Here is a 22,577-nt window from a genome sequence, read left to right as displayed (position 1 = left end):
ATCTCCAACCTGTAAGTCTTTCTGGAATCACTAAATACCAACATAAACGCTGACGGTGTTGTCCCGTGAGCGAGCACGCGCACTAACGATTCCGGGTTCTTTATCTCCCGAGAACCTCATCAGCCAGTCTGGTTCCAGGGGGCTGGTGGTCTCGCAGCCTTCGCGACACTCCGCATCAGCGTCTGCAACCTGTCCCGGACTACAACTCACTACGGCAAGTGAGGAGGGTCTGTTAGGCTCAGAGCCTTCCGGTTTCCCGTGTGAACGCTCGGATCCAGCAGCGCTACCGGGAGCAGCGACGATGGCGGAGCAGGAGTCTCTGAGGTGCTCCAGCGCCAGGAACCGCGGAGGCGTCCAGAGGGTGGAGGGGAAGCTGCGCGCCAGCGTGGAGAAGGGGGACTACTACGAAGCCCACCAGATGTACAGGACGTTATTCTTCAGGTAGGACTCGCCGCGGCGGGTGCCAGGCGGCTTCGAGGCCTGCCCGTTCCAGATCATTCTGCCGTCAACCTTGATTCCCTGCTGCCGTTCTATGATTGGGTGAGTCTCCCCACGGAACCTCCCACTCCCGCTGTCCACCTGTTTGTTTAGGCAGCCGAGCTGCCAATCTTGTACTGTCTCAAAATGGGACCGCTAGCTTTAGCTAGCTAGGTACCTTGCTACATAATAGTAGCAGCATAAATAGTTGAGGCAGAGTTAGCCGGGCTGCTAATGCTAATCAACCGCAGGGTCGGCGGGTGCTAATCGAACCTGTAGTCCGGGGAGCCGCCGCGAGCCCCAGGCGTGTGTGTTGATGCTGTGAAGCTCGTTAGCATGTAGCTACATGTCGCTACGCCGCAGCCCGGACCGGGCTGGCTAGCTGAGACATGTTTATTGAATGCTAGCTGGTCGCCAGAAATAGTTCGGGTTCGCCCAGTCGGAGCCGTCAAGATTCGACTTCCACAACGGGCGTAACCACGAGCCTCCCCGCGTATCTGCTTCAGCACGGTGGATTAATTGAGGTTAATTTGTGCGAACGTGACCCGTCCATTCACAGCCTCGGTCCCCTGCCTGGTGGTGTCGGTCGGTCTCCACTGTTTACATCCCCGCGGACGTCACTGCAGGCGAACGTTTCTTATCTTGCAACCGCATGCTGTGTTTGTGTGTGTCGGTTGGGATAAGCATCCCCTACATGTGTGTTTCTAACAGGTACATGTCGCAGGCGAAACACACCGAGGCCAGAGAGCTGATGTACAACGGCGCTCTGCTCTTCTTCAGCTACAACCAGGTACATGTTCCTCCTGTGTTCTGCTGCAGGAACCGGATTGTCTACGCAGTCGCTCACACAGGGAAGGATTATTGAAGTGGGAAATGTCCACATTACCTTTTGAACCATCCAGACAGGAAACTGCCACCACCACATTCATGATGAGATTTAGAACTGTGTGTAATGCTGTCACTCACGAGTAAAACCGTGCCTGCCAGAACTTCTGCTCGACTAAGTTCTTGCACAGAAACCATGTTTTAAAACCTGTAAATTCAGCTGGAGGTGTTTTATTCTGCAGCAAAACAGTGCAGCAGATCTGTCCATGCTGGTGCTGGAGGTGTTGGAGAAGTCTGAGACCAAGGTTGAGGAGGAAATATTAGGTGAGTGCCTCCTGCGGTAACAACGCTAGGACCGAATTATCAGAAGGAACATCAAATTACAATTATTTTGACTGATTTTCTGATATGAGAGCAAATGCTAGTTTTTACATCATTATTGAACAGTGATTAAAATTGTGATGGTGAAAAGATGTCGTCTGCAGCACCGCAGTATTTAATTAAAATGGTAATTTGACTCACAGATAACAAGAATTGCAGCTCCCTGTGATTGAATGATACATTTTATCTTATAAAGTTTTATGTTAATACATGTTTAACTGTCAGGTTTTTTTAAATGAACTCCACAACCACTGAAAGAGCAGAGTGACAACCAGCAAGTGAAAGATGAAGCACACATGCAGGGCTGAGTCCACGTGGTTGACTGATGCACCACGCTGGAGCAGACCAGGGTCCCCGTCTCTGCTGCTGCAGCATTGGGGTGTGTTTCCACTGGGTCACTTTGGCTCGGTGCGGCTCAGTACTGCGTTCCCACCAGCACTGGTACCACGTCAGCGTGGGTGGACTCACCAGCCGAGAGTTCCCTGACTTTATTAGTGTGCAACACAACAACAACAATGGAGGACATGGAGGCGGCGTGACGCCTGCTGCTTGTCAGGTTTTTTTTTCTTAAACTAAAAGTGAGGGAGGACAGACAGGCGAGGCTTCAGGTGGAGAAACAGAACCCCAAGAAAAGAAAAAGAGACTTCACCGAGCCATGACCAGGATTCCACCGAGGCCAGGATGATAGGAAGTAGACCACGTGACGGGTGAGTTACCCAATCAGCGCCCCGCGATGTGTTCACGTCATACGTTAGTCCCCGCTCAGCTCGCTTGGAACCCCAGTGGAGCAGGAACCTGAATGTTAACGATTAGTACCGTGTTGGGGCCAGTGGACACGGGGCCAAACTGACCTGAGCCGAGCTGAAGTGAGCCAGTGGAAAGGAGCCCTGAGTCCCACCACTTAGAGAAACCCTCCAGGACACAAAGATCAGATGAGAAGGTGACACTTTACTCCGTAGCTTCATTGTGTGTGTGTGTGTGTGTGTGTGTGTGTGTGTGTGTGTGTTTGTTTGTTTTGAGCAGAAAGCCTGGCTAAGTTGTTCAGCCAAATGGATCAGAACTCTCCAGAGAGAGTAGCGTTTGTGTCCAGAGCCTTGAAATGGTCCACGGGAGGTTCTGGCAAGTTGGGTCACCCGAAGCTCCACCAGCTGCTGGCCGTCACCTTATGGAAAGGTAACACCCGTCCTTTATGAGTTCCTGGAGCGAAAGGTTCCACTGGGTTCTGTGTTTGTTGTAGTTGTGAGAACGCGCCTGTGAGCAGTAGCACGTCTGCACCATCACATCAGAGTTCTGTCGTTCTACATGAAGCCTTCGGACATCACAACGTTCTCCTGGTCCCTAGAGCTGCTGTCTCATCAGTCGAGAACAGCAGACATGGTTTGAGTTCACCCGCCTCCACAAAACACTACACACACCTTCGTTGGCATGTGGAGGTGTGGCCTGTTGTGTGCTGCTCTCAGGCATCAGGCAGGTTCACATTCACAGCATTTGTTTTGACTGGCTTATCTGGCTGCCAATCACACTCAGAGGCCCCGCCTCCCCATCGTCTTTAAACAAGAGGATGAAGTGAATGAACCCTGGTCAGGAGGAGACCACAAACCCACCAAGTCACAGACAAACAGAAGAGGCGGGGCAAAGAGAACAGGATCAACACATAACCTTCACGTGTGGATGTTCAACCACGCCAGCGTCCGTTCACCTACAGCTAAATGACATCATCATTCTTTATCATTTATTTACATGAACAGGATTTCTGCCCTCTAAGTGAACCTGAAAGCCTCAGGGTTCACCCAGCTAGCTTCTGAAGCAGCTCAGCTTCAACTGTACACATCCAGAATGTGGTGATGTCACTTCCTGATCTGCAGTTAGGGTTGAGGTCGCAGCAGAAGGCTCGGGGACGCTCATCGTCACAATCAGCTGCTCACCTGCTAACGTTTCTGTGCTCGTGCTGATGGTGACGCGCCACCTCCCACCCTGCCCGGGGAAACGCTGCTATTGGGCGGTTGAATGTTTGAGTGTGAAGAAGGACGACTGTGTCATGACCTCTTCTGTGTGTTCAGAGCAAAACTACAGTGAGTCCCGTTACCACTTCCTGCATTCGTCTGATGGCGAGGGCTGCGCACAGATGCTGGTGGAGTACTCGGCCTCACGAGGCTTCCGCAGCGAGGTGGACATGTTTGTGGCGCAGGCCGTTCTCCAGTAAGTGATCAGATGCCACTGTCACAACGTTAATGTGGGATAAAACAGGAAGTGAGTGCAGCAGGAGTCAGTGATGGTGGCGGATGCAGGCGTGTCCAGTTTCAGTGTCTCAGCAGATCAAAGGTGATGTTCCATCTCTCCCCCAGGTTCCTCTGCCTAAAGAACAAGAACAGTGCTTCCGTGGTGTTCAGCACGTACACAGAGAAACACCCGTCCATAGAGAAGGGTCCTCCTTTCGTCCAGCCCCTCCTCAACTTTATCTGGTTTCTGCTGCTGGCGGTGGATGGGTGAGCCCTCGTCAGCTGATGGCTGTGCAACAATCATGTCTTTCAAAAGTCGCCCCCAGCAGTGGTTGACAACTGGAATGTCTGTGTGTCTGTGTGTGTTCAGGGGTAAATTAACAGTTTTCACAGTGCTATGTGAGCAATATCAACCTTCTCTGAAGAGGGACCCCATGTATAATGAGGTGAGTCCTCGATGATGTCACAGGAAATGACCCGTCTGAACTCATCCAAGCAGGAAAACCGTAGCGTGTCACGTAGCAGAGTGACATCAGAAATCCTTGATGGAACCGTTTCGTCTGCTGTCAGCTCGGCTGGTTCTTACCTGTTAGGAGCACTGAACCAGGAATGGAATCGGCTCCCACGTCACTGGAGCTGAGCAGGTTTATTGATCCTGTGGTATTTATCCATATTTGTTTCCTCAGAGTATCGATTTTTCGGTCGTGAGTATCGATACATTGAGCCCCATTCCAATCCCCCGTGTCCTGCACTTTGCAGGAAGAGCAGTTCTGTCTGCCAGCTGCTGGTGTCGCTGTAGAGCATTTCTAGTTACCCACACACCGACGCCTCTCTCTTCAGGTGAGAGCTGAGAGATTCAGGAGAATGGCGGCGAGTATAAATCCAGCGCCTGCAGGCTTAAACGCAGATGTGTGGGAGCATTTTGGGTTCAAAGACAAAAAGGACAGTTAAGATTTAGACAAAAGTGTGGCAGTTTGTGAGCTGAGTCACACCAACGTGAAGTCCTCTGGAAGCACCACCACCTGCGAGCCTCCTAAAACGTCACCACCGGACAAGGACATGCCAACTGAGACCGAGCCCAAGAAGCTGCGGCGTGACCCCAAACAAACCACGCTGGACAGTGACGGCGGTTGTTGCCACAAGTTCCCATCTTCTTCACCGAGGTCAGAGAAAATGATGGAGTCCATTGATTTGAGAGCTTATTGGGTGGTGGCAAACACCGGCTTTAGGCGCCTGGTGAACGCGATGGAGCCCCGCCATGCTACCGTCACCCATGAATTGAATTATTGGCTGCCATTGTTTATTTTTGGTGAAGCTGGTGGCTGGACTGGCTAGCAGCTCCCTCCTATGTTCAGTATCTAGCTGAAACCCTAAGAAGGCCAGTGGCTGCACTTTAACTCTCAATGTTCACTCTTCTAAAGCTTGAAAGCTACAATTTGCACTCAGTTTCAATAAATGAAACTAATTTTCTCAGCACGTCTTTGATTCACTTTGTCCAGCATTTGTGAGCTGCCAGTCAGAGCCTCATGTTGTGTACTTGATGCTTTCAGTTCAGTTCATTCAATCCAAGTCAAAGGAACTCAAGATGTCACCAAAGTCACTTTGTCCTTTAAAACCTTTCAGAAAAGCATGGAAGTGTAGCGAATCGTATCGTGAGCCGAACATCGTGTCAGGATGTTAGTGTATCGCTGCAGCCCTGGTGACACAAATCTTTCACCCCGTGACCGACCCGCTTCCTCGCTGCTGTTTAAAAAGGGGGCCTGGGTCTCCACGCAGCAGTGACGTGGCCACCACCTGGCTGGTGCTGAAGAACTAGAACTGAAGGCCATCTCCTTGCCCCCGCGCCCCCCGTGGAGGCCTCCTAGGTGATGCCCCCACGTCCTCTGGCGTCATTTAGCTGATTGATTCTCTCCAAACAGTTGATGTGACAGATCCAGAGATCTTTGAGTCCACTTCTTAGTTGGACCTCTGATGGCTCAGAACACCGACGTGTTTCTTACTCACGTGTCCACCTGCAGTTTTCCTGCTTTGACAAGTCAGAAATGTGAGAGCTGTTGATCTTGATGCTCCTGCTGCTGCTGTTCTCACCCTGTCTCTGTGTCTCCTCGTCTCCTCCTGTGGACGTCTGGCTGGTTCTGCAGTATCTTGACAGAATAGGACAGCTTTTCTTTGGGGTTCCGCCCAAACAGTCGCCATCGTACGGTGGGCTGCTAGGTGAGTGTCTCGGTAAACGTGTGAATGAAATGCAGAGGTTGGAAGTTGTTCCCCAGAGGTCGGAACTCTCCTCACCTCTCAGGTCGAAGCGTTTTGCCCAACCTGCTCTCTAAATTTGTCATTGACTCATCAAGTCATTGCCTTTGTGATCCAAGCAGACTTGGCTTGTCGTCACTGTGGCTGGAGGAGCTTCCGCTTGAATCCAGAACCCTTCAACTGACATGGAGCGTTTGCCTCGCTGCCGCATCTGTTGAACCCTTCAAACGTTCAGCAGCGTTTCTGAAACTCCTTTGCGTTTATTTGTGGTCCAGTATTTGCCTCCAGGGACAAAATCTGACTTCAACCTCAAATTCTGCTCAATGTTTTAACAAAAACAAGCTGACGAGCGATGCGTTGGCTAGCGGGCTTTTGCCGTGTCTGAAGGGTCGCATATTCATATTGACATGTATACTTACATTCATATTGGTGTTCATGTTCCACAACGCAGTTCCCCTCTCACCCTGCGTTGGTGTACTACTACTATGCTCTACTACTTTGAGTACTGCTGTGACGTGTAGAACGTAACCCCTCTCAGTTTATTGTAAAGGTCCCCCAGACTGAAGCCACGTGTCCCCCGCAGGAAACCTGCTGAACAGCCTGATGGGGTCAGGCGAGGACGAGGACACGGCGGAGGAGGCCCAGGAGGACAGCAGCCCCATCGAGCTGGATTGAGTCCACAGCAGAGGTCGCCAAGAACAAACGAACACGCACACACAAACAGGGGAAGACCATGCCACCTCCCTCCTTCACCTCCGCCACGGAGGCGGGGCGAGGTGGCGAAACTGCCCCTCGTCATCCCACTCATCTAACCTCCGAACAAGTTCCAGGCCGCTCAGTCATCCCTCTCAGAGCGGCGTGGACGGACTGCGCCAAACTGCAAATTCCTCTGGTGAATGATAATGAAGGTGTTGTGTTTTCTGTTCTGGGACTCTGACTCTGTGAAACCACACACTTCCTGTCCTCTCCCCATGAAAACCTGCTCCGGAGAGGCAGGAAGGCTCGGAGTCTCAGCGGAGGACAAGTCAAAGCCCCTCCTCCATAATAGTGTTGATGACATCATCATCATCATCAGGGGTTATGTCAGTTCACTACAGCTGTGTCAGTTTTCCACAGTTTGCAACCCTTTTTTTTTCCGTTAATGATGTCGTAGTTGTAAATTAAACAAACCTGCAGTCGAGTCTGCCCGACAGCCAGTCTTAAACAGAGGTCAAAGGTCATCCAGGACTCCTGATGTGCTTGTGTGCATCCCCAAGAGGAATTTTGAGCTGAATAATTTACTAATATCAAGTGTTTGAAGCACTTTTGCGTTGTGGTTTCTGGTTGTTGGCTCTGTCTACGTTCATGTTGCTGTGACAATAAAGGCTGGACTTGTGAGGTCGTTACGATCTTTCAGACGCGTGCTTCAGCGCAGTTTCTGTTTTTGGTTCCGTTCAAATTCCTCCTGGAGGTGGATGACAAGTTGGCAAGTCTGCAGGCCACAACTGCACGTGTTTGTTCTCTGCTGCTTTAGTTACTCATGTTTCAGCCGGCGGCGTCTTTCTGTCCGTGTTGTGACATTCAGTCAGTCTGAGTGTTGTCAGCGTTTTAGGGTTCTAACAAAGACAGGCCTCTGATCAGCAGCCACGCTCGAACTCCTCCAGTCCAGACATGAACTTCTCTTGGTGTCACTCTGGAACGCTAAAGTGGACAAAGAATAACTGTGAACTAAGAGCTTGTGAAATAAATCAGTAAGTTATTAAAAACATTTTATCTCCCTGAAAAAATGCAGTGAATTTGAAAGGAAATCAAAATTGTAAAAGGTTTTAATTTTTCAACTATGTTCTAATTATTTAATGAGTCATTTTGGCGATTGATCGTTGGCCAGCCAGGTGGAAGTGGTGGCCCAGATGCTGTCACTGCTGCTGTTCCTTGTTACCATGGATACCAGCGGGCTGGGCAGATTGTAGGCTCTCACGTGAGCTCCTGTCGCTCCAGAGAGCGGCCGCATGTAGGATTCCTGGACAAGGACGTGCACACGGGAGGGTGAGGGACGCTGCAGGCCTGACACACCGCTGACATCCAAACCTTCCAAAGAGTTTTAGAGCTCTGACATCACACTGCTGCTCTGATGTCATAGTCACAGTTGTCTGTTGTTCAGTGTTACTTTTCCATTCGAAGTATCAGAAAGCTGCAGAAGAGGATCGAGGAAGGTCACGAGTCAGAAGAACACGCGTGACCAAAGGTGTTTGTGAGCATCGACATCGCTGTTTTTAATCCTTTGAGAACAAAAGGAGAGTGTTTGCCTTTACAGTGATTCACTAATTCAGTAAATAAACTACAACTGAAGAATGACAACGTCTTGTTTTATTTTTGGTTTGAATGGAGTTCATGAAAAAGCCAATCACCATCAATATTGATTGGACTTCTACACCTCAACATTCTGCAGACATGAAGCGGGACTTCGATGCCTCCTGCACATTCACGCTGAGTCAGGAAGTCATGAACGACAAATCACGCAGGTGATGGAGGTGCAGACAAACACTGCTGGGAAACGTATCCTTCAAGCTTGTGAAGACAAACTACAACCAACAAACTCCAGCTGGAAAAAGAGGCAACAATAGGTCAGATGTGGTCACTGACACGCTACACCTGCTGACCTCCTTCACCTGTGGCTTCACCCTGGATCTGTCCAGTCACCTCGTTGTTCAGGTGCGGGACTGTAGCGTGAGCCTCTGGACCGTATCAGACAGGTGGGCCATGTCGGCCTGCTGGGCCTGGTGTTTGATGTACTCCAGAGTCCGAACCTGCAGCGGAGATGAAGAAGCAGCAAGTCTCACTGGCGTGTGACACACCAACGACAGGATACATGCCAATGTTTTGAGGAACACGCTTATTTCCATCCTCTGTTGATTAGCTTAGCCCAATGACTGGTAGTGGGTGGGAAGTGTTAGCATCAAGTAGCTCTAGTTCAGGATGTAGGTTTGTCCCAGTACTCCTCCCCATCCTCAGTCAGGCAGAATCACTGCAACTGTGTGATTCTACAATAACAAAACTATGCTAATACTTCCTACCCACTACCATTCACTGTGCTAAGCTAGTTAGCGCGGGTCTCAGCTCTGGGGACCGTGACTGGAGATGCAATTCCCCACGTGGGAGTGTTTCTCTCACAAGCGGATATGAAAATCCGTCAGGATGTGTGTGAACTCACTGAGACACGCGTGTCACAGTATCCGTGCTTGTGGCTGAGGTTCCACAGGTTGACGGCCAGCTGACTCAGCTTGTTGTTCCTCAGGTCACCGTGCGCCAACAGGATGCCGAACAGGGAGAAGGCCAGAGCGCCTTGGCGGCGAGTGCTCTGCTGCAGCAGCAGACAACAAGGTGAGACTCTCTCACACGATCCAGAAACCTGGTTCACTCTTCCCAGAAGTCTCTGATGAATTTGTTGCTTGCGTTTCACCAAAAACCGACACAAAAAATGAAAACAAAGACATTCTATCATAATGAGCAGATGGAAAGTACCTCCTCCCGGCCAAGGGCCTTCAGGTGGTCCAGGACCTGAGCGATCAGGGTCTCACACAGTTTGTTGATCTCTGACAGGAACTTGGGGTCTCCTCCATAAAGTGTCTCATTGGAGTCCACTGAAGAAGAAGAGAGACTAAAGGTACTATTGCTTTGAGTGTGTGTGTATGTGTGTGTTGGTGTATGTGTGTACCTTTGGGGATGGAGTAGATGTAGGTTTCTTGGCCCATGGCGGCCAGCAGGGGCAGGGCGCTGATGTAGACCCTCACCTTGGCGTCGCTGTTGTCCTCCCAGGCGTAGTCCTGGACCATGTTGAGCAGGCCGCGGACTAAGTAGAGCACGCCATGCTCCGGGTGGTCCTGTGAACACACACACACACACACACACACACACACACACACACACACGCACACACGCACACACGCACACACACACACACACACACACAGCATGTGGTCACACACATATCTCTATCCCTGAACTAAAACTAACCTTTCAATTTCAGCTTATTTAGGATAGCCCCTTGAGATGCTGCATCTCGTTTTCAAGGGGGTCCCAACCCATCTTTGATCCATCTTTTAAGGGATGCGTCACGTTACCGGGACAACCAGCAGAGTAGCCAGGAAGTTGTTGACGAAGTCAAGCAGGAAACTCTCGGAGGAGCGAAGTTTCCCCTCCACGCTGATGGAGCGAGGAACCTCCGGGAGGATACTGACCGCTGCTTTGAGGAAGGCATCCGCTGGAGGGAGGCAAAAGTTCGTAGGGGATAAGAAAAGATGACGGATGCAAAGAAGACAGGATGAAAGGAGAGAAGAACAGATCTGCTCACCCTGGGAGAGACACTGGTTGGCCAGCGCCACCTGACCAGACAGCAGGTAAAGACTGAGCCGGCTGAAGATGCTGCTGAGAGACGGCACGGTGATGAAGCTGTAGGCTGCACACGCCTGGAGGACACAAGCAGCCATCAGCTCTTGCCCTTCTGGGTGTGTGTGTGTGTGTGTGTGTGTGTGTGTGCGCGTGTGTGTGTGAGAGACTCACCCTGACGAATGCTGCTGTCTTTCGGGAGTGACTCCCTCTCATTACCCTCCTTGTCTCCATTGCCAGCTGGTTCACCGTCTGGAAACAACAACCCAGCATGGTGAGGATGTCTGTTGCTGCAAGGGACACGCGCACACACACACACACACACACACACACACACACACACTGACGTGAATGAGCTGCACCAGGACTGGCTCCAGGTTACAGAACGTGGCTCTGGCCTCCACACAGAAGCTCAGCTGCTGCTCGAAGTCTCGGCCAAAGGAAACCTAGGAGCAGAAAAGAGAGAAAGGAGCGATGAACCAAGAAGGAGATGTGGAGAATGAGGAGAGGAGCAGGAGGCAATGTGAGGATGTTCACCATGCGGATGAAGCCGATGATCAGCAGAGCCAGGGATCGTTTCTCGTCCTCCAGGGTGAGAGCACTGCAGCACAGAGCAGAAGGGTGAGAGAGGAGAAACTGGAGGAGGAACCAGTGACACACCAGTCTCGGCCAGAACAGGACCAGTACAGGACGCACAAGCCAAGGCAGATGAGCAAATGCAGGAGTTCACCTTTGCGGAGGCGTCAGAGCGCCCCCTAGTTTCACACTGATTCGTAACTCCTTCTTCTTTAGTTCATTCGGAGAAGGACAGTGTCCCATTTGACATCTTTTAATTCTAGATGTGTGCAGCAGATTCAGCAAGAAGCTAATTTCCATCTGCAGTCCTTCAACTTTCTCCTCCTGGAACGTCACCTTATCGTGGTGGAGGAGTTTGAGTGCCCTAAGGACCCTGGGAGCTATGCTGTCGGGGGGCATTTTGCCCCTGGTAGGGTCAGCCAAGGAAGACTGGTCCTAGGCAAAGGGCCGGACAAAGAACGGTTCAATCGACCCCTCATGGAAACAAAACCCAGGAGTTCCAGCCTGGAAGGTGGAAGGTGGTCCACTGAATGCAGCCAGGGCCTGGCAGACGTGAGTCTCATTTTACCCCTGGAGACTGTAACGACCATCCTGCAACCAGACCTCGTCCTCTGCTCTAAATCCTGCCAGCTCGCCTACATCATTGAGCTAACAGTTCCCTGGGAAGATGCCATCAAGGAAGCGTTTGAGCAGAAAAAGCTGCAGTACACCAACTTAGCAGCTGAGGCACAGGACAGAGGCTGGAAGAAAAGGGTACGTCCAGTGGAGGTGGGCTGTAGGGGCTTTGTAGGCCCTACACCAGCAAAGCTCCAGAGGGAAGCTAACAAGCTAACAGACAGGCCAACACCGCTGAGAGTCACTGGCCTGGCTGAAGAGGAGTGACACCATCTGGGCTGCTCGGGCGAACGAACCACAGGACACACACCCAGACTTGATCACCCTGTGGGGGGCCTGCCTCAGCCAAGGGTGTCCCGATAAATGCAGGGGTGCACAACTGAGGATGTGTCCCGGTGGTAAAGCCTGATGGCAGCCATTTCTGAAGAACTCCCCAGGGAAATTAGAGGTGGCGCACACACCAGGGACTGCAACATCTGGTCCTTTCAACGATTCCTGTCTTCCGTTTCATTTGAACTCCTCAACATGTTTTATCGTCTGCTCAGAATCAGAAACGCTGTTCTGTCTGTGTTCGGGGTCATTTACCGCTCATGATGATTGTTCTTCCTCTGTTGCTCTTCAAATCAAAATGACAATCAAAAAGTGCTGCTGAAAGCTCTCAGAAAGCTGAAATGAAAAAAATGACAGCGCGTATCTGAGTCCTGCTGGGCGCTGAGGACTCGTCCCGGTGTGACGCTTTGATTCAGCGATTTAAAGAGGGTCCGCTTTGTTAAAGTCCAGCTGAAATAGAAATGTCACATTCATCTGTTCATCTATGGATGCGGAAAATTTAAAAGAAGGAGTTTTTTCAAAATAAGTTGTTTTTTCTCCAACAAACAATGACACAGTTTTACATAAGAAAGTGAAGGCCAATCACCTCCTCCCTCTTCAGCCAGGAACAGCAGACATAGCCAGCAGGTCAATGAGCAAAGCTAACTCAGCTACAATAACCTGCACAGCATCTCTGCTGCTCGGCACCGCAAAACCTGTTTTCTTCCCCCAAATATCGAGGTTTCAGCACCGCCAGCTGGAATGAGTTCATGTTGAGGAAGACAGGACTCCCTGGACACGCCCACTTCTCAGCGCTCCAATCAGAGTCCTCCAAGTATCGTCTCATGTCTTATATCCTGTTTGGCTCAGAAAGAGTGAGCTGCTCGAGAATGAGCTTCAACTGGATGTTCAGGAGTAAGAGGTAAGATAATCTCAGCTGCACGCACACACGCACACACACACGCACACACACACACGGAGACAGCGGCCTACTTGACGGAGTCGTGCATGGTCTTGCAGATGTGCAGCATGGCGTTGAGGATGACGGGGTCTCTGGTGGGCTCCAGCTGGTGTCTGAGGGACAAAGAACACGTAAGGTACTTCAATGAAACCAGGACGTGAATGTGAGGAGTCCCTCTCATACCTGATGAAGACCTCCATGATAGACCTGCACACCTCCACCCTCACGCTGTCCTTCTGGAACATGTCGAGGAACGGGAGGAAACGTTCCTGGAGAACACAAGCAGAACATGTTGGACGAGGCTGTGAGCAGACGAGTGGCGCTGCTGGTGATGCTCACCATGGAGAAGAGGACGGAGAAGTCGTGGAAGTAGGTGAGGATCTTCCTGATCACAGCCTGCAGCTAGAACCAGAACCAGGCAGAGTCAGCACAGAGCACAACTGAAACACGACAGAACGGTTCCAGTTCTGCTGCTAACCTGAGGGTAGGCGTCCTCAAACGCCCGGTCAGGGGTCATGTGTTTGATGATGTCAGCCAGAACTGTGTTGACCTCACGTTTCTGAGAGGAAAACAGGAGGATCGTTGAGAGAGAGAGACAGACAGACAGACAGAGAGAGAGAGAGACAGACAGACAGACAGAGAGAGAGAGAGACAGACAGACAGAGAGAGAGAGAGAGAGAGAGAGACAGACAGACAGACAGAGAGAGAGAGAGACAGACAGACAGAGAGAGAGAGAGAGAGAGAGACAGACAGACAGACAGAGAGAGAGACAGAGAGAGAGAGAGAGAGAGACATTCCCCCAGGTGTGTTGGACTCACGGTGAAGTGTCGGCAGGTGAACTCCACCCAGATCTCAGCACAGTTGACGTAATCCTGCAGACATTCAAAGGTCATAACCTGCTGTGGCGCCCCAGCAGGAGCGTCTGAGTGACAGCAGCCCTTCTTACCCGAGGACTGCGGACTTTGGTGATGACCTTCCAGGCTTCGTTGAGGATGGTCAGCCTCTCTGGTTCCGGAGGGTCGGCACACGCCAGGCTGCGACCCAGAGATCCAAACAGCAGGTGCTGCAGATGAGACGGCAGTAAACTCATCGTCATCATCACTCATAAAACCATCGCAATGTCAGGATGATTACACGGATAATAAAACGTCGTCATTCATGCCATCAGCCTTTGAGTGACAGTGAAGTCAGCAGGTCACGGCTCAGTTTCATCCTGAGTCCAGGTGAACCTACAAACGCCAACGTGACGCTGTTCATCACGTGCGCATATGTAGATGTAATTGAATGCTAACGCTTATGGGACCGACGGCTAACAACAGCTAACTGGTTTGGTGCTTGTTCACAGCAGCGCCTACAGTGACCAGCTGGACCATTCAGGTGAACCAACTTGCCTTCAGTTGTTCACGCGAGCGCCAAACGGTTCTAGTCAGTCGGTGTTTCTCTCCAAAGTGTTTGGGTCACATGTCTGGATTAAGAAGTCCGGATTCTACCAGACAACCTGGAGAGTTCGTGAGCAGACGTTTTTGGACAGTTTAGCTGCTGTTAGCCGTCAGTCTCCTTTGCAGGCAATTGACAACTGTTGGACGATATTAGATCATAGGTGTTGGTGACCTCTGACCTTTGGGAAACCAGCCTCGTCGCAGTCTTTGATCATACCGATGAAGTCAGTCGCTCGGGCTGCAACAAAGTCTGGTCTGAACGCCCTCATAACAGAATTCAGCAGCAAAGCACTGTGGGTAACAGAGAATCTTAACCTTCTCTTTCGTGACTGCTGACAAACCAACAATCGCCAGAAGCACGTTGACTGCCGCGTCTCCGCCTGCACTCACTTGTTGCCCAGCTTCTTGCATCTCTCCATCATCTCCATCAGCAGGCGCTGAGGGGCAGCACAAACACAAACGCTCAAGCTTTCAAACTGTGACTTTAACGATTTTATTGAACCGTTTGGGGCGGTACTCAGTCAGGACACACCTCCGGGGCCCTGTAGGCGATACACTGCAGGATCCAGTTGATGGCGGGTGAATACAAGGTCAGGTACTCGGGCGCCTCCACCCGCTGCAGGACCAGCTGGTTCTGAACACTCTCGCCACTGATTTGCTGGAAGGTGCCGAGCAGGTCGAAGAAGTTTCGGTTCAGGCTGTCTTTGACGTTTGGGGCCACCTCCATACCCACCTGGATAAAAGACGAGAGAGCGAGAGCCTGTAGCAACAGTTCTAACTCGGATGTGTTCTACTCACGACGAGAGCAGAAGCCTCTGGGTCACTGTGACTCATGGCGAAAGTGTCACCCTGCAGAGGTACGCCCGGGTGTACGCCGCCACCAAAGGGTCGCCGATCCCTCGAATCATGGCCGTCAACCGAGGGAGCGTCTCTTGAATGCCGCTGCAGAGGGAAAGCAAAGGTGGTTTGAGCCAGTTTTCATTGTCATTGGTCACGATGTCGACACACATGTTCAAGGACTCATGACGAGGAACACGTGAAGCGGATTTTCAGTGTCTCCTGACAGCTAAAATGGATTCAAAGACTGAAAGAGCGTGACAACATACGACTTGTTGAGGAAGCGGTTGCATTTCAGGATGGCAGCCTCCACGTATCTGCTCATGCAGGTTAAAGAGTCAGACGAGACCGGCTCGGGTTGGATGGTCAGAACCGGGTCCAGCTGAGAGGGGAGTAGATCCCTTAGAGGAGGAATGAGCTACTGGACTATAGGACTGCTCCTGATGAGCAGCTTGTTGGCCTGCATGGTGACCATCAGTGTGTGTGTGTGTGTGTGTGTGTGGGTGAAGGAGGCAACAAGGTAAAACAGAGCTGATCCAGATTAAATCTGCTGGACTGAACCAGCATAGACGGGGGCCAGGATACAGTCGGGGCAGGAGTTCTCTAATGGAGGCGATCTTGAAGAACCAGTTGAGGCACGTCTCCTTGGCTGTGTCGTTCACGTCGTCCACAGTGAAGGAATCTAACAAAACACCAGACGAATCAATGGCAGCTCCACCACTGGATGTACAGAGCAACCGAGGACCAGCGATCTACCTGGTAAAGGCCGGGGGTCTGAACACATGGTCCAGATTCTGTCGTAAACAAGCCGGCCTACAACAGAAGACCACCATCAGAAACCCTGCAGATGCCACTGAGACTGGGGGGACCAGGATTCTACGCACCAAACGTGTCCAGGATGTCTGTGATCAGGACAAACTTGCTGGGGTAGAACTGGATCACAGAGGTGTCCGACAGAAGCTTGGAGCACTGAAACAGATCAGAGGAGCGACCTCTGGATTAGAGAGAGACGGTAGAGATGAGAGAGAGAGATGAGAGAGAGAGAGAGAGACGGCAGAGATGAGAGAGAGAGACGGCAGAGATGAGAGAGAGATGAGAGAGAGAGATAGCAGAGATGAGAGAGAGAGATGACAGAGAGAAGAGAAAGAGATGGCAGAGTTGAGAGAGAATTTTTTTGACTTTTAAACATCTCGTTATTAAATCACTACAGGATGCAACTATTCAGCCAAAAAGCATCATAAACCCGATAAAATAAAACCAGTAGTCATTTCCAGTTGTTCCAGTTACACCAGTTTGCTGTTATCAAAAATTACAGCAAAGCAAAGTCAAACAATCTCAGAAATTCAGAACCAGAGAGTTCTGTCTGCCTGAGCCCAGCACCTCCTGTACACCCCGGATGTTCACGACACCACCATCCCTCTCCAGCTCCACCTGAGCCCAGCCGCCAGCCTCCCAGTCAGCATCAGACGAGCATCCTCACCGTTTATCCTCCTTTTCCAAATAGCTCACTCTGCCAATCCTGACATGACATCCATGAATGTGTGTCATCACAGCTTCCGCTGGAACGTTAAAACCTGCCGCGCCTGTAGCACAGACTGGTAAGAAGCGTCAGACCAGTTACATCCATGGACCCAGGCCGCCGCAGGAACAAGTGGTTATCATATCCCAGGCGTCCAGCCCTCCTCAGCAGCACACAGGCAGGATCTATCCAGGGCAGGCCACACCCTAACCCAGCCTCTGAGCCCTCTGCAGTCTGAAAGCCGTGATCTGAGACCCACCAGGCCCTGTCCTCCTTCCTGCACTGGCAGGTACAGCACTGATGATCTCATTCAGTTCTTCCCTGACCAGAAGAAATCCACAACTGCCCTCTGAATTCCCTCAACCAGGCCCTTTGGTGGAGGTACAACCATCAGTCTGTGCCAAAGGGTCGAGGGAACCGAGTTATGAACAACCAGGACTCTTCCCCTGAAGGAGAGCTGAGGCAGCAGCCATTTCCATTTAGACAGTCTGGCACACTCTCTCCAGAACATTCTCCCAGTTCCTCCTCTGAAACTCCACTGTTCCCAGAACAACACCCAAAACCTTCATGCCCTGCCTTCGCGCTAAGGTTTCCTGGTAACTTTGGCATTTCCTTATCTGCCCACTGCCCAACCTGCAAAGCTACACTTTTTCCCAGTTCACTCTGGCTGAAGGTGCCTTTTCAGAGACATCCAAACTATCAGTGAGGACCTCCTCACTCCTCTGATCCCTAACAATCACATTGATGTCAACGACAGACAACCCTGGTAGCAAAAGTCCTGACCACCGAGATCTTAATCTACACAAGAGGCTCAATGGCTAGAGAGTACAACTGTCCAGGGATAGGACGTCCCTGGACAGTTGTACTCTCTGAAACTGCACTGGAACGCTCAGCCACCTCCCACTTTAGCAAACAAAGGGCTTCCTCATACAAGAACACCAGCCTTGATATGAAACCTTCTCCAACACCAAAAGCTCTTAAAGTGGAAAACAGAAAACTCTGGTCAGCCTCTCCAACGCTCTCTCCTGATCCAGAGATATGATCCCAACATCAGGACTGTTTACAAATGTCAAACGAGTCTCTCAGAAGACCAAGGTGTCCATGATGGATCTGTCCGATACACAGTACGACTGGTCTCTGTGGATTATCAATGCCAGAGAGTTCTTAATCCTGTTGGTGAGTACTTTGGAAAACAAGTTTGTAGTCTGTGCATAGCAAAGCCACTGGTCTCCAGTTGTTCCGTGGAGCCAAATCTCCTTCTTTTGGCAAGACAGACAGAACCGCATGGGGACAGGATGCTGACAGCAGGCCTGTCTGAGAGCACTCCCGCGGGTCAGCCCCAGACACTTCCAGAAGTGCTTATAAAATCAGCTGGCAGCCAATCAAGTCCAGGAGCTCGACCAGAAGCCATCTGACCCTCAGCAGCAGTGAGCTCCTCCAGGGAGACGCCAGCATCCAGGACCACTCTGTCCTCAGAGCTCAGCTGAGGAAGCCCCTGCAGCAGCTCATCCACACTCCCCATGACAGTCCTCCATTCTGAAGAGGTCACTGTGGAGCCCTACAGCAGGTTGTCTCATCTCAACCGGATCTGTCGTCACTGTACCATCAGGGAGGCGAGGACAAACTATCGGTTTGGTTTGGGAGACGGACTTCTCTGGGTCAGAGAAGAGGTGGGAGCATCCATGTCTCTACCACTGGTGAACCTTGGCCCCACCAGAGCCCCTTTAACTCTTTCTCCTCCAAATGACCATAATTCCTGATTCCTTTGTTGAGGCCTGAGACGAACTGGACTGCTGTGAGTGAATACTCTGTTGTCCTGATCCTGAATGACTCACTGGAGAACGACTTGTATACTGTTGACAGATACTCCTACATGTGCCTTCCTACTTCCCACCACTGAGTTAAGGACTCACAGTCCCTCTTCTTCTCTCTCCAAATTCCTCAAAATGTCTCAAATCTCTGACAGAACTCCGTCCTGGAGGAGCTCCACATGAAAGTGCCAGTATGTTGGTGGGACGTGAAGGTCCAAGGTGACTCAGAGATGGTCAGAGGACCTGCGGGGTAAAAGTGACTGTTCAACAACCTGTTGCTGAAACGATGTGACATATGAACCCTATCCCCTGCTGCACTCACTACCCCCACTCTGACCCATGTGGACTGCCTAACTCGGGGGGGGTCTGACCCTCCCTATGGCTGCACCTGACTCTGACATCACCTGTGAAGAAGTGGCAGAAGACTGGAGGTGAGGTTCCTCTCCTGTTCTCTCGACTGTAAAGTCTGCAGTTCAACCCCCCCACTGCACATTCACCTTGATCACACTTTTTAAAAATCCTTCATTTTCTGAAAGATGTCCACCTGTCTGAGCCCTGATGGGGAGCACAGATGTGACACCAACAGAGAGAGACGTCCTGTACTTCTGCTCTGCCCACCCAGGGCACCCCTGATTCTTTAACCAGAGGAGCAGCGGTTTTTGTGCGCTCCTCAGTCAGCCTGGCCCCGGCTCAAGGCGTCCCTCAGCCGGCCTGTGAGGACAAGCAGTCCACTTATGCCCCACATCCCCACACTCAAACTCTTCATCCTACCTGCGCTGGCGTGACGTCCCTCCCCATGTTTGACTCAATGAAACTAAATGAAACCTCCAGCGTCTGTGACGGACAGGTCAGGAACATGAACGCCGTCTCCTAGAGGACCGGACACGTTTCAGCCCACAGTCCTGAAGCTTCCCGCCAGCTTCCCGAAGCGTTGCAGCTCTCACTCCAACACCTCATTCGAGATGAACGGGGGGACACCTGAGACGGTGAACCGGGTGGGCGGCACTGTGAGCGGGGAAACCTCCGTTCACTCTGGAGGCACAGGACGGGTTGGTGTGTCTCACACAGTCTCCCACAGACAGGTGAACCGTCTCCACCGGGACAAACGGGTCGAGCTGGACCCACACACCATGCCTCCAAGACAAAGATGGCGTCTCTGAAGACGCCATCCCCGCCAAGAAACAAGGCCCACCAGCCGCCAAACACCCACCAAACTACCGTAACAACAACCACAAATGAGTACACAACAATCACACAATAGACATAAGAGGAGAGGGAGAGTGAGGGAGAGGGAGAGGGAGAGTGAGGGAGGGAGAGGGAGAGAGAGGAAGAGAGAGGGAGAGAGAGGAAGAGAGAGGGAGAGGGAGGGAGGGAGAGAAAGAGGGAGGGAGGGAGAGAGAGAGAGGGAGGGAGAGACAGAGAGGAAGAGAGAGGAAGAAGACGAGAGAGAGGGAGGGAGCGAGAGGGAGAGAGAGAGGAAGAGAGAGAGAGGGAGGGAGAGAGAGGGAGAGAGAGAGGGAGGGAGAGAGAGGGAGAGAGAGAGAGGAAGAGAGAGAGAGCGAGGGAGAGAGAGAGGAAGAGAGAGAGAAAGACAGAGGGAGGGAGAGAGAGGGAGGGAGAGAGAGGGAGGGGGAGAGAGAGAGGAAGAGAGAGGGAGAGAGAGGGAGAGGAAGAGAGAGAGGGAGGGAGCGAGAGGGAGAGGAAGAGAGAGAGGGAGGGAGCGAGAGGGAGAGAGAGGAAGAGAGAGGGAGGGAGAGAGAGGGAGAGAGAGAGAGGGAGGGGGAGAGAGAGAGGAAGAGAGAGGGAGAGAGAGAGAGGGAGGGAGAGAGAGGGAGAGAGAGAGAGAGAGAGAGGGAGAGAGAGATGGCAGAGAAGATAACAGAGACACAGCAGGGATGACAGAGAGGTACCTGGATGACGATCTTCAGAGCTTTGACCTTCTGGTCGGAGGCCCAGGCCTCCTTCAGGGACTGGTTCAGTTCCTCGATGCGGTTGGCATAATCCTGCTGGGACAGATTCAGCAGCTCTCTCTGGGACCCCTGCAGAAACACACACGCAGAAACACACACACACACACACACACACACACACACACACACACACACACACACACACACACAAACACACACGTGAAGACATCTCAAGTGCCGCTGGAGGAAGGCGGTCAGTTTATTCATAACAGAAGGAAGTCAAGTGATCTGGGGTGAAGACAACAGCACGTGGAGGTCCTCTGGTCCTCCCACCTCCTCCAGGTCGTCCAGCTCCTCCAGACGGGTCCGGACCTTCTCTGAGACGGCTGACGAGCCAGGGCTCGGAGCTTTTCCTGCACAGACAACACACAGCCCCTCAACACACTCAGCCGGTCTGCATTCATGTCCTCGGGGGGACGGGGGAGTTCATCCTCAGGTAAATGTGGAGTGCAGGTCCTACCTCGCTCAGAGCCCATGAACAGGTTCTACAAAACAAGAAGAGCCTCGTTAGATTTCTGTCCTGGCGCCCAGCACGTGGACGCGTCACTGCGACCATCAGCCTGGTGCCTCAGCCGGGCCCTGGAGACCTCCAACCCTCCAACCCTGTTGTGTTTATGATATCTCTGGAACGCCAGGAGGGAATTCCTCCAAATCTGCCCTAAGTGGGAATTAGGAGTGAGCTGAAAATATTTGGGAGGTCAAAGGTCACTGTGACAGGCTCAAACTGTGGAGGCCCTGATGAAGTACTTCCATTTTTTTCACAGTATTTCTAAGTAAAGATGTCAGAGGAGGTTTGGATGAGGGTGATGTTCTCCTTTAGTCTGGGACTAGTTCGCGAGTCAGTACCACTGACCAGACCGAGTGACATCAGGTCAGGCTGACTCATCGTGTCATCTCTGATTGGTGGAGGGCAAAGAAGGAAGAACCCATCAGGTTTTGGGGTCGAACCATTTAGCATAGCAGATGAATGGTGTTTTCTTTCACATGGCGTTTAGCCCTGCGGACGTTACAGGACACGGGGAGGTGTTTGGGTTTCTGACGGAACCTTCTGCCACATCAGGGTGGCCGCCATGATGCTGACGGCAATGGTGAGAGTGGTGAAACGTTAAAATCAAAATCAGCACATTGAGCAAACCTGGGGGGCACTGAACCAAGCTGATCCAACATTCTGACCTTGCATTACCCCCCCCCCCCCCCCACACACACACACACGCGCGCACACACACACACGCTCCAGGTGTTGTCATGGACAACGACTCACAATCGAGAGTTTCTCGGTGGTGGTGAACCTGGCGAGGATCTCCCCCCTCTTTGCCGACCAGGGCTCAAAGTCTGGTCCCATCGCCTCCTCCTCCCTGTCCCCCCTCCTCCTCCCCAGGTCCTGGAAGTACAACGTCCGTTTATGAAGGACGTCAAAGCTGAACGAGGGTGAATCAGGTGTGTGTCTGGACGAACTCACCCCCGAGGAGTCGCTGTGGGACACGGCCAGGGGCTCGCTGGCCGACGCCGCCACAAACATGGACAGAGGGTCGGTCCCGTCCAGCATTGAGCTGAGGGGGTCCGGGGCGGCCAGGGAGGAAGAGGAGGAAGAGGAGGAGGTGCTCCCTTTACGGATCCCACGGCGGGTCTTTGTATCCGTCACCTGGGGAGGAGGGGTCCGAGTTTAAGGTCATTTGATCCACGTCCTCGTAATCCTGTTCATTCCAGCAACGTAGCTTCCTGGACAGAGCCACGCCCACCTGCTGCACTCATGCACCTGCAGGTCTGGACAACATGAACCTTGACGACTTTTAAAAAGTTTTGTTGCCTTTGGGAGTTGTTGAGCTGAGTCTACAAATGTGTGTGTGTGTGTGTGTGTGTGTGTGTGTGTGTGTGTGTGCTGATGCAGCTGAGCAGCAGTGGTGAGGTACTCTACCATGATGGGTTTGAGGGGGTGGTGGTCTCCAAACTCGACTGGAGCCGCCTCAGGACGACACCTGTGGAGCTCCGCTTCATAGTCCCGCCCCCGAGAGTGCCTGGACAG

At 51.9% G+C, this 22,577-nt stretch overlaps 2 protein-coding genes across 6 annotated transcripts in view; one reads left to right on the top strand and one right to left on the bottom strand.

Moving 5' to 3' along the window:
- The first annotated feature begins 163 nt into the window (after positions 1 to 163).
- On the top strand, positions 164 to 8,476 carry get4 (guided entry of tail-anchored proteins factor 4). Of its 3 annotated transcripts, none has more exons than XM_086194441.1 (9): positions 164 to 441; positions 1,189 to 1,267; positions 1,545 to 1,626; positions 2,707 to 2,856; positions 3,744 to 3,882; positions 4,029 to 4,169; positions 4,273 to 4,348; positions 6,044 to 6,116; positions 6,736 to 8,476. In XM_086194441.1, exons 1-9 carry the CDS (start codon positions 302 to 304, stop codon positions 6,825 to 6,827), a joined length of 972 nt encoding a protein of 323 aa, XP_086050567.1. In that variant the 5' UTR covers positions 164 to 301; the 3' UTR covers positions 6,828 to 8,476. The 3 variants fall into 3 exon arrangements, with proteins under 3 accessions (XP_086050567.1, XP_086050568.1, XP_086050570.1); XM_086194442.1 differs by lacking the exon at positions 164 to 441 and adding an exon at positions 518 to 540; XM_086194444.1 differs by lacking the exon at positions 164 to 441 and adding an exon at positions 643 to 1,062.
- The window catches only part of vps35l (VPS35 endosomal protein sorting factor like), a 15,157-nt gene continuing 957 nt past the window's right edge, over positions 8,378 to 22,577 (bottom strand). For 2 of the 3 annotated variants that reach the window (XM_086194436.1, XM_086194434.1), the window contains exons 2-30: positions 22,470 to 22,569; positions 22,014 to 22,196; positions 21,816 to 21,935; positions 21,015 to 21,039; positions 20,828 to 20,907; positions 20,495 to 20,623; positions 16,139 to 16,223; positions 16,011 to 16,067; positions 15,840 to 15,936; positions 15,524 to 15,571; positions 15,266 to 15,359; positions 14,950 to 15,150; positions 14,808 to 14,854; positions 14,597 to 14,708; positions 13,925 to 14,041; positions 13,797 to 13,850; positions 13,457 to 13,537; positions 13,318 to 13,380; positions 13,162 to 13,247; positions 13,011 to 13,091; positions 11,055 to 11,118; positions 10,865 to 10,963; positions 10,692 to 10,769; positions 10,483 to 10,597; positions 10,253 to 10,392; positions 9,847 to 10,012; positions 9,654 to 9,772; positions 9,343 to 9,492; positions 8,378 to 8,938 (exon numbers count right to left, since the gene is read on the bottom strand). In XM_086194436.1, coding sequence (XP_086050562.1) covers positions 8,840 to 8,938; positions 9,343 to 9,492; positions 9,654 to 9,772; positions 9,847 to 10,012; positions 10,253 to 10,392; positions 10,483 to 10,597; positions 10,692 to 10,769; positions 10,865 to 10,963; positions 11,055 to 11,118; positions 13,011 to 13,091; positions 13,162 to 13,247; positions 13,318 to 13,380; positions 13,457 to 13,537; positions 13,797 to 13,850; positions 13,925 to 14,041; positions 14,597 to 14,708; positions 14,808 to 14,854; positions 14,950 to 15,150; positions 15,266 to 15,359; positions 15,524 to 15,571; positions 15,840 to 15,936; positions 16,011 to 16,067; positions 16,139 to 16,223; positions 20,495 to 20,623; positions 20,828 to 20,907; positions 21,015 to 21,039; positions 21,816 to 21,935; positions 22,014 to 22,196; positions 22,470 to 22,569 — 2,890 coding nt within the window. In that variant the 3' untranslated portion in view covers positions 8,378 to 8,839. The remainder of the gene's footprint in view (positions 8,939 to 9,342; positions 9,493 to 9,653; positions 9,773 to 9,846; positions 10,013 to 10,252; positions 10,393 to 10,482; positions 10,598 to 10,691; positions 10,770 to 10,864; positions 10,964 to 11,054; positions 11,119 to 13,010; positions 13,092 to 13,161; positions 13,248 to 13,317; positions 13,381 to 13,456; positions 13,538 to 13,796; positions 13,851 to 13,924; positions 14,042 to 14,596; positions 14,709 to 14,807; positions 14,855 to 14,949; positions 15,151 to 15,265; positions 15,360 to 15,523; positions 15,572 to 15,839; positions 15,937 to 16,010; positions 16,068 to 16,138; positions 16,224 to 20,494; positions 20,624 to 20,827; positions 20,908 to 21,014; positions 21,040 to 21,815; positions 21,936 to 22,013; positions 22,197 to 22,469; positions 22,570 to 22,577) is intronic. The other variant, XM_086194435.1, reaches the window with a different exon arrangement.

The sequence above is a fragment of the Aulostomus chinensis genome, chromosome 23, assembly GCF_037954235.1.
Source record: "Aulostomus chinensis isolate RoL2024-O1b breed Wild chromosome 23, RoL_Achi_v1.0, whole genome shotgun sequence".
Lineage (NCBI taxonomy): Eukaryota > Metazoa > Chordata > Actinopteri > Syngnathiformes > Aulostomidae > Aulostomus > Aulostomus chinensis.
This window is presented reverse-complemented; position numbering and strand designations above follow the sequence as displayed.